General features: G+C 36.2%; 1 protein-coding gene and 1 pseudogene across 1 annotated transcript; one reads left to right on the forward strand and one right to left on the reverse strand.

The window, feature by feature from the left end:
* Positions 1-260: 260 nt before the first annotated feature.
* LOC129562749 (olfactory receptor 4F6-like) lies at positions 261-1,199 on the forward strand. The gene has a single exon (XM_055436176.2). It carries the CDS (start codon positions 261-263, stop codon positions 1,197-1,199), a length of 939 nt encoding a protein of 312 aa, XP_055292151.2.
* A 3,290-nt stretch (positions 1,200-4,489) lies between these two features.
* On the reverse strand, positions 4,490-5,390 carry LOC148776521 (olfactory receptor 4K3-like; annotated as a pseudogene).
* Positions 5,391-9,618: the final 4,228 nt, after the last annotated feature.

Here is a 9,618-nt window from a genome sequence, read left to right on the forward strand (position 1 = left end):
TGTTTCACCTCAGAACTTGACATTGAACTTGGAATATAGTGGATACTCATTAGGAATATCAGTTACACTCATTAGCTGAGTTAGTTGAAGAAATAAATTAATGCATTATATTTTCAGAATATATTAATGGCTGTTAGTGAAGATTTCTGATTTAAAACCATATTTGATAAAAGTTTAAATCTCTTTCTTTAATAAAAATGTTTCATAAATGCTTTGGTTATGTTTTGTTTCTAGTCTTTAGGTATCGCCAGACCAAGCCAATGTGTAAAGCAAATGACACTTCTGTGTCTGAATTTGTTTTCCTGGGACTTTCTACCTCTAGACCAGTGCAGCATTTCCTCCTTGCCTTCTCTACAGTGTTTTATGTAATAATTGTTCTAGGGAACTTTCTTGTTGTGCTAACAGTGACCTTTGACCCTCATCTACATTCCCCCATGTACTTCCTTTTAGCCAACCTCTCATTTATTGATTTGTGTTTTTCTACCATAACAGTTCCTAAGATGATTTCTGACCTGAACTTTGGGCACAAAACCATATGCTTCCAGGGGTGTGTCACCCAGATATTTGTTCTTCACACCCTGGGTGGATCTGAGATGGTGCTGCTCACTGCCATGGCCTTAGACCGATATGTGGCCATATGTCAGCCCCTGCACTACCTGACCATCATGAGCCCACGGGTGTGCCTTTTGCTTGTGTGTGGTGCTTGGGCTATTGGCCTCATTCACTCAGTGGTCCAGTTAGCTTTTGTGATCCATTTGCCTTTCTGTGGTCCTAATGAAATCGACAGCTTTTACTGTGACCTTCCTTGGTTTATCAAGCTTGCTTGCATAGATTCCTACAGAATGGAATTCATGTTCACTGCCAACAGTGGGTTCATATCCATGGGCACTTTCTTCTTACTGATTATGTCCTACATTTTCATTCTGGTCACTGTATGGAAACGCTCTTCAGGTGGTTTGCACAAGGCCCTCTCTACTCTGTCAGCACACATCACTGTGGTGGTTTTGTTCTTTGGACCATGCATCTTTGTTTACATGTGGCCATTTCCCACAGTCCCAGTGGATAAGTTTCTTGCCATTTTAGACTTCTTGGTTACACCCATCCTGAATCCTGCCATTTATACACTGAGAAACAAGGACATGAAGATGGCTATGAGGAGACTGTGTAGTCAGCTTCAGATTTGGAGGAGGATCTCCTAAGTAACTCATGGAAGCCCAATTTCCTCAAACAACTTCATGTAATAAAAATGCTTAAATAAATATATAAAATTTGGAGATTTTTTTTCTAAAGTCACCATTTTATAGTATTCAGTCTAGACCATTTATTATGAGGTTACATTGAACTCTTTAGGTAGCAAGTTGTTTGATAGCCAGATTAATCCCAGGAATTGCTTGGTAGAAATATTTGAAAGAGTGTCAGTTATACACTTCGAATCTGCCAAGTGTATGGCCTTGTACATCACCCTGCTTGGATTCAGTTAATCAATTTATTTCAATTAATTGAATTAACTTATAACTAATATTGTCAAAAGTTTGAGGGAGTTGTGAAATATCTAACTCTCCTTTGATTTAAAGCTAGGATGTGAAAAAATCATATTTTTTCTGATAGACAAAACAATGTGTGAGGGAGGATTTACAACCTGCAGAAACAAAACAGGGTAATAGAAGTGGAGTGGACAGGAGATGGATAAGGTAGCATAATAAAGAGAGATTGACAGATGGCAGAAGAAAAGCATTTGGGAGAGCCTCATAATATATTTCATGAGCTTGGCCTCAGGCTACTAATCTCACCCTAGCTTGTCTCAATTTCGGACTCAAGTCATCTACAGTTGGCTTTGGACAGGGAAATTTATGAATATGTTGTTATTTTACAATTTTCTGAAATTATGACTTAATCCATCAATGAATATTCTTCCAACACTGGAACATGTTGGTCTGACCATAGCCTGGCTGGTATTATCATTAGCTAACAGCCATTCTGTCCAAATCATTTGCTGACTATTTTTCTCTCGTAACTCATCTTATATAACTCTTTTGTGTCAAAACATGGGTCTCAGTTATGTGTTATTGTGTATAACCTGTATAAATAACAAAACTAATTTAATTTATAGTTTGATAACTAGAAGACTGAACCAAATTTCCTGCAAAGCTATGAAAGGACCCTATGTTTGAGTATTGTGATCCAAGATTCATTTAAGATTATCAATCAGTTCTACATTTTATATTTTTACTGTTCACAATTATTTCATTGCTTTTATTTGTATTTTTAATGGATTCTTGTTAGGTACCTTAATTAAAAAGAACAATGTAAAGCCAGATTTCTCTTTGGGTAATTTTCCATACTTTTTGAAAATAGCAAGAGAAGGAAGAAGACTAAAGTTCTAAGCATAAAAGTTCTGAAGGGCAAAACTGAATCACCTGAATTCTTTCAGACTGAGGAGAAAAAGATCTAGTAGAATCATCATTCAGACTTGGAAGGGATATATCCAAGGAACAGGAACAAACCTGAGGTGTACTAAGTCTTATAAAATTTACAGTCCAGATTCAAATAGGCTTTAGTCCTTGATTGGATTGAAGTGATCACACCTTATTCTTTTATGCCTCACAGAAGAGAGAGTAGATAATTTGTGGAGGAATAGTGACTCAGATGGAAAAGATTCCACCTGCAATGCAGGAAACCTGGGTTCGATCCCTGGATCAAGAAGATCCTGTGAAGAAGGAAATGGCAACCCACTCCAGTATCCTTTTGTGGAGAATTTTGTGGACAGAGGAACCTGGTGGGCTTCAGTCCATGGGATCGCAAAGGGTCAGAGATGATTGGGTGACTAACCCACACATATATCATGCCAGAGCTAAATATTCTTTTATACACAGTATTCAAAATAGAAAAAAAATATATGATATATAAGTAGCAGGGATATGCAACTGATAATTAAGAGGAAAATAATAGAAGTAGACTGTGGATGGCTCAATTGTTGACATTAGCAAAGAGTATAACTTGTATAATCTAAAGCGACATTAAGAAGTTGAAAACCTGAAAAAAATTTCACAGAGAAACAATCTAAGAAAGAACCAAGGGATGTTTTGAAATAAAATTGAATATATACAATTATGAATTTAAAGGGGCTTGATTTAAAAACAGACTGGACACAGCAGAAGAAAGGCTAGGTGGCTTCAAAGACAAGTCAATAGATACTATCCAAACTGAGTAAAGAGAGATTAAAAGAACAAAAAAGTCAGAATACATACGCATATGAAAATAGCAATTCTTTTATATAAAGGTTTATTCCTGAGATTTTCTATTGGGAATGTTACAAAATACACAGAATCATGTCATCTTTTGCTTCCCTGGAGACTCAGATGGTAAAGAATCTGTCTGGAATGCAAGAAACCTGGATTTAATCCCTGGGTCAGGAAGATGCCCTGAAGAAGGGAATGGCAACCCACTCCAGTATTCTTTCCTGGAGAATTCCATGGAGAGAGGAGCCTGGCAGGCTGCAGTCCATGGAGTCTCAGAGTTGGACACGACTGAGTGACTAGCATACATGTCACTAATTTGAGATATAAATTTGAGATATAACTAGATCCATGGGTTCAGATAAATGGATGTAAACTTGTATAATTTTTTGAGGAAGATTTCTGAAGAAAAGTTTTGTTTTGTTATATGTAGTAATGAGTAACTTGCAAACTTTGTATATAATCCTGTTTTTACAGGCTATTTGAACACTGAAATGAATTAAATGGATAGTTTATTACAAAACTAAATTTTTTTACCCACCTATATGATGAACTGCCTAATCTATTTATGAATTGGAAGGAAAAAAGCAAAATCTCTAAAGGTTGTTAATATAGCCATCTTTGTATTTCATATACATCATTTAAAGACAATTACAGTGTTTCACAAATAAAACATGATGTTGAAGAAACAAAGCTCTATACAGATTATGATTATGATTCAACTTTTTGAATATGATTAGGAATGCTTAATGATTACTTTTATAGATATGTCTATAGAAGGTAATGAGAATGTTAACTAATTGGTGACTATTGTTTTGTAAAAGTAAAGAGAGCAATATGATGCAGTAGCTTATTAAAGAAAACTTTAGAGAAGGTCTATGTGAAATGTTCTGCTAAAAGAAATGCATAGGATAGTAGAAAATTCCCTGATATGGTGGTCAGTGTTGAAATAATAGTAACAGTAGTGATATAAAATATTAACATTTTTACTAATCTCAAGTCATTCTTGAGAACAATCAAAATCATACTTCAAAAGACTAGCCAAATTTCCCAAACAGGAACTCACTTTAACAATTCTAGAATCCTAAAGAATTGACACACAATTTTCATCAAGAGATACACATGATTTCTATATGTGAATCGGGGAACTCTTCCCAGTCTTAAGTAACAGGGTAGGTGTGGCCAATTTAGTGCACTCACAGTCGACATTCTGATAATTTGAAATGATGAAATACCAAAAGAAATCTAAGTCATCATAGCCGCTTAATGGCATTTCCAATCTCTTTGTTTCTTAAAGTATAAATGAGTGGATTTAGTAGTGGTGTGATGATCGCATAAAATACAGCAAGGAACTTGTCCACCCAAGTGATGCTGAGTGGACATAGGTAGATGAAGATGCAAGGCCCAAAGAATAACACGACCACTGTGATGTGGGCAGTGCAGGTGGAGAGCACCTTGGATGCCCCACCCTTTGATTGGTGGCAGACAGTAAGGAGAATATAAGAGTAAGAGATGAGCAACAGAATGAAGCAAACGGTTGCAAGTACCCCACTGTTAGCATTTGCCAACACTTCTAGAATATAAGTGTCCATGCAGACTAACTTGATCACCAATGGAGTATCACAGAAAAAGCTATCCAATTTTCTGGGTCCACAGAAGGGCAGTTGTGTAATTATAGCTAGTTGGCTTATTGAATGCACAAAGCCAACGATCCATGATGTCATCACTAGTCGAATGCACATTTTTGTATTCATGATGCTGGAGTAATGGAGTGGCTTGCAGATGGCCACATAGCGGTCATAGGCCATCATCACTAGGAGCACCATCTCACCCCCTCCAAAAAAATGTCCGAAAAACATCTGACACATGCAACCTCTGAAGGAGATGGTCTTATTTTCTTTCAGAAAGTCTGTGATCAGTTTAGGGGTGGCTACTGAGGAAAAGCATAAGTGACAGAATGACAGATTTGCTAATAGGAAGTACATAGGGCAGTGGAGGTGAAGGTCAGCAATAACTAGGAGCACAGTGAAGACATTGCCTAAAATGGTGATCAAGTGAAGAAAATACCACTAGGAGGGAGGCCTGGAGGTCCCATGAGTCACACAGCCCAAGAAAAATAAATTCAGACACCACAGACTGGTTTACTTCTTCCATTCAGTTCAGTGTCTTCTAAATTTATCTGAAGAAAAAATGTAAAAATAGATTTTATAAATAAACAGTCTGTTCATCAAGTGTGTTTTTTATGCACTGCTAATGGAAGTGTGTACTTACATAATCACTGTAAAAAGCAATTGGCCTTCTCTTTTAATGCTGAATATACATATATTCTATGGTGCAGCAATTTCACTCCCATTTGTATGCTCAATGTAAACTCTTGTATCTGTATACAAGGAAAATGTACAGCAATGCCTATAAATGTAGTGATAGAATCTTAACAAAGTACAACTATATAAAATGACATGAATGTGTGTTAGTAAAATATAGTAATAAAGAAATAAAAAGCCTCAAATAGATCCTCTCGGCATAAATTTTATAAGATGAAGAGCACTACAAAAATAATAGTATACTTTTCAGGAACTTGTATAAGTAATAAAACTATGTCCCAAAATGTAACCTCAATTGTGGGAAGCCAAGATTCTGCGTGAAGATGAACACATAAGCAGTTGGCCATTATTGTCATCTGTTTAGATCTTGGACTGGGCAGTGTCTTATAAGTATAGCTTTATATTATGTAAACAAGCAAACAAACTCAAAATGGACATGGAAAAATTGGGAGAATATACTGTGAATCAAGAATTATGATCTATTCAATACAGCAGACCTGAGTTAAATAGTGGTTTCAGAAAAATGGCATTTGTATTTGTTAATTGAAGTATAGTTGACTTACATTAAATGACTTAAATTCTGTCATCTACAGCAACATGGATGGACTTATAAAGTAAGTGAAATGCCAGAGAAAGACCAGTACTGTTTGATATCACTCATATGTGGAATCTAAAAAATAATACAAAAAGTGACATTTTATTAATATCTTTGAAGCTGTGTGATAAAAAGATATTTATTATACATAAATTTGAAAAACTCAAACAATATTTAACACATTATTGAAGATTAATAATAATTTTAATGAATGGATCCAGTAAAAAAGAGATATTAATACTAGTTTTGATAAAATGACAAACTATTTTTACCAAGAAACATAGTTAACTATGTATAAGAGCAGATAAGCTAATCAAGGATAGTGTGGAAGAATACATGTTACAGGCATAAGGAGTAAATCACAAGCATCTGGAACAAATGTATTCTGTTCATGAAATTCAAAGCTATATAGCCTGTAATTGAGATAAGAATATACGTGTTTCCCAAACTGTATGAAGTTGCATTACTGCTCTTGGCACTCATTGCTTCTGGTTTTGCTTTCCTTTAGTCTTGGTTTATTCTCCCTGTTTTCTATAATTGAAGTTGTTGTTGATCATATTTTTTTTGTTTAAATCCACACAGTTATCACATACTAGGGATGAAAATAAGAACAGAATTAGAAAACACTATATGTAGAAGGGATTTTTAATTTTTTATGATAGGGTAAACAGGAATTTATTGAATACTTTCTTACTGTGAACTACAATAACTTTTGAGCACTTCAGTGAAAGAAAAGTGGATTGCAGTCATTAGAAGAAAAAGAAGTAAAAGGTTATGCCTATTTTCTCACCTAATTGCCGCAAATGTTGTTAATATTATTTTAGTTGAATTACAAAAGATAAAATATCACTGCAAAATTAATTGAAATTAATTGGAAAATGAAAGTGAAAGTTGCTCAGTCATGTATGACTCTTTGTGACCCCATGGGCCATTCCAGTCCATGGAATTCTCCAGGCCAGAATACAGGAGTGGGTAGCCTTTCCCTTCACCAGGGGATCTTCCCAACCCAGGGATTGAACCCAGGTCTCCCACATTGCAGGTGGATTCTTTACAAGCTGAGCTACTATATTTAATTTTCAAGTAAATACTACATGGGAGAAGTAAATCTAAAGATTTTAAGAGTACAGTTGTAAAATCAAATGAGTTAAAGCAGGACTCACAAAAAAGAATAAAAAGTTAGGATAATTAAAAATAAAAAAGAAAAGGAGACAATTCTCATTTTTTCTAAGCTGCTATTTTTAGGGTCACACAGAAATTACATGTCTCTGTTTCTTTGTATCTCCCTGTCTCTCTCTCTGACTAGCTCCCCTGTGCTAGAAATTTTCACCCACATTATTTAAAGTTATCTTCACAATAAGCCCATGAAAGACATCTTATTCTGAGTTTGACCATCAGTGTAACCTGTTCGGGTCTCAGAGCTGAGAAATGGCATGACTGGAGTGCAGTCCCAGTGCTCTCTGAAGCAGTCCTTTATTTGTGCTGTCATTCTGTGTATCTTTCTGTTCAGTTTCAAGAGCAGAATTCTATTTACGTGGTAACTATTGACTGTTACAAGCTTTAAGAGATTTCTCTTTGTTGGTCATTTTCCTTCCTGAACTAAATTAATAGCAGTCACTTTTCTCAATATTCGGAAATTTCAGTTAATTACATTTACATATCTGTGTCTAGAACACAGTTTCCCTTAATTCAGAGAAACTGTAGACACCAATGATTGTGGCTCTATGAGGACATGAATACATCCTCAAAAAGGACATTTAGGGAGCTGAAAGGCAATGGAGAAGGCAATGGCACCCCACTCCAGTACTCTTGCCTGGAGAATCCCAGGGACGGGGGAGCCTGGTGCCCTGCCGTCTGTGGGGTCGCACAGAGTCGGTCACGATGGAAGCGACTTAGCAGCAGCAGCAACAGCAAGGCAACTGAACTGAATTGAACTGAACTGAAGGCTGTACTCCTTTTGATGCTGAAGGGAGTCCAGAAGTCCCAGCATGTAACTGGGAGAAGAAATCCATGCTATGATTGGAAGGTATGCAGCAATTCCAAACCATCCTAATTAGTACGTATGGAAATATGATACTGAAGCATTCTCTTAAATGTGATAGAGGAAGGGAACTAAGGGAGAAATTAAGATATTTACAGAGCATATAGACTATATTCTTACCAGAGAGACACCATATTTGATCACTTTTTTCCCCAAGAATAAAGCATTGTTTATATTCTTAACTAGAATCTGAAATAAAATCATTACTTCGTTAAAACAGAATCTGCTTTCTGTTGTGATCAGCATTCATGGGGGACTGTGAGACATATATTTAGTGTAGAAAGTGGCCTCTGGGATAGGAGACTCTCAAGCTATGTTCCTTGGGGACCGCTTTATTCTGAGTCTCTCTGAATTGAGAGTTCACCTGGAAAGTGTTCCTTTTGTGCAGGTCAGAAAGAGACCTGTGGGGACAATGATAAAAGTTCTGATGGTGGAAGTTAAGCACAGTTTTAAAACATCTCTTTGCTTACTGTTTTAAAAAAGAAAAACATTATTCCAAAACTAAGTTGTCATGTCTAGTTCCAGATGACTTGAGTGGGGGGACAGGGGATAACCGCAGAGGGAGATGACCTAGTCACTGCTGTTCACCACCTATGTCCATGGTGAAACAGCCTTAACTGCTGGTTTTGTTGGGTTTCAATGAAGATTAGAAACATAAAGTATCAAAAATTTCTGATTATTTGAGCAATGATCTTGGTTTAGCATTGAGTAGTGTGTATGTGCAGTTGTTCAGGCATGTCTGACTCTTTGTGGCCTCATGGTCTGTAGCCCACCAGGTTCCTCTGTCCTTGAAGTTTTCCAGGCAAAATACTGGAGGGGGTTGCCATTTCCTACTCCAGAGCATCATCCTGACCCAGGAATCGAACAATGTCTTTTCTGCATTTCCTGCATTGGCAAGCAGATTCTTCCACGGCGCCATCTGGGGAGATGCTAACATTGAGTAAAGGGAAATATTATCAATATTCTACAAGATAAAGGCAATAAAGAAAGCCTACATTTATTTTTCCTTTAGGGACCATTATATAAATTCAGTATTATTGACAAGATTCCAACATTTTAGAAGCTTGAGAAGGAAATGTGATAGTCTGTCTCCACCCACCTCTGTTACTTTTTTCACCAGAAAAAAAGTTATCCATGTTTGGTGGTTATTCCATGCAATTACATATGTATATGTTAGCATATATGTTATGGAGGAGTCTTATTTGTTTTGTGGAATATATAGTACATGTAACGGTGTTTTAAATTCCAATTTATTTAAAATCAATTTATGTTTAAATATCTGTCAGTCAATGTAAATTTTTGCTGTGAGAGAAATTTATGTAGCAACACATTTTTAGTGTTTTCTTCACACTTTAGGAATAGATTCTTGTGGTTTGGAAAGCAGATGTGAAAAGACAATAAGGTACAAAGATGGGATTATTGGGC

The sequence above is a fragment of the Moschus berezovskii genome, chromosome 9, assembly GCF_049115385.1.
Source record: "Moschus berezovskii isolate FMDL1 chromosome 9, NW_MosBer_1.0, whole genome shotgun sequence".
In the NCBI taxonomy this organism is placed as follows: Eukaryota; Metazoa; Chordata; class Mammalia; order Artiodactyla; family Moschidae; genus Moschus; species Moschus berezovskii.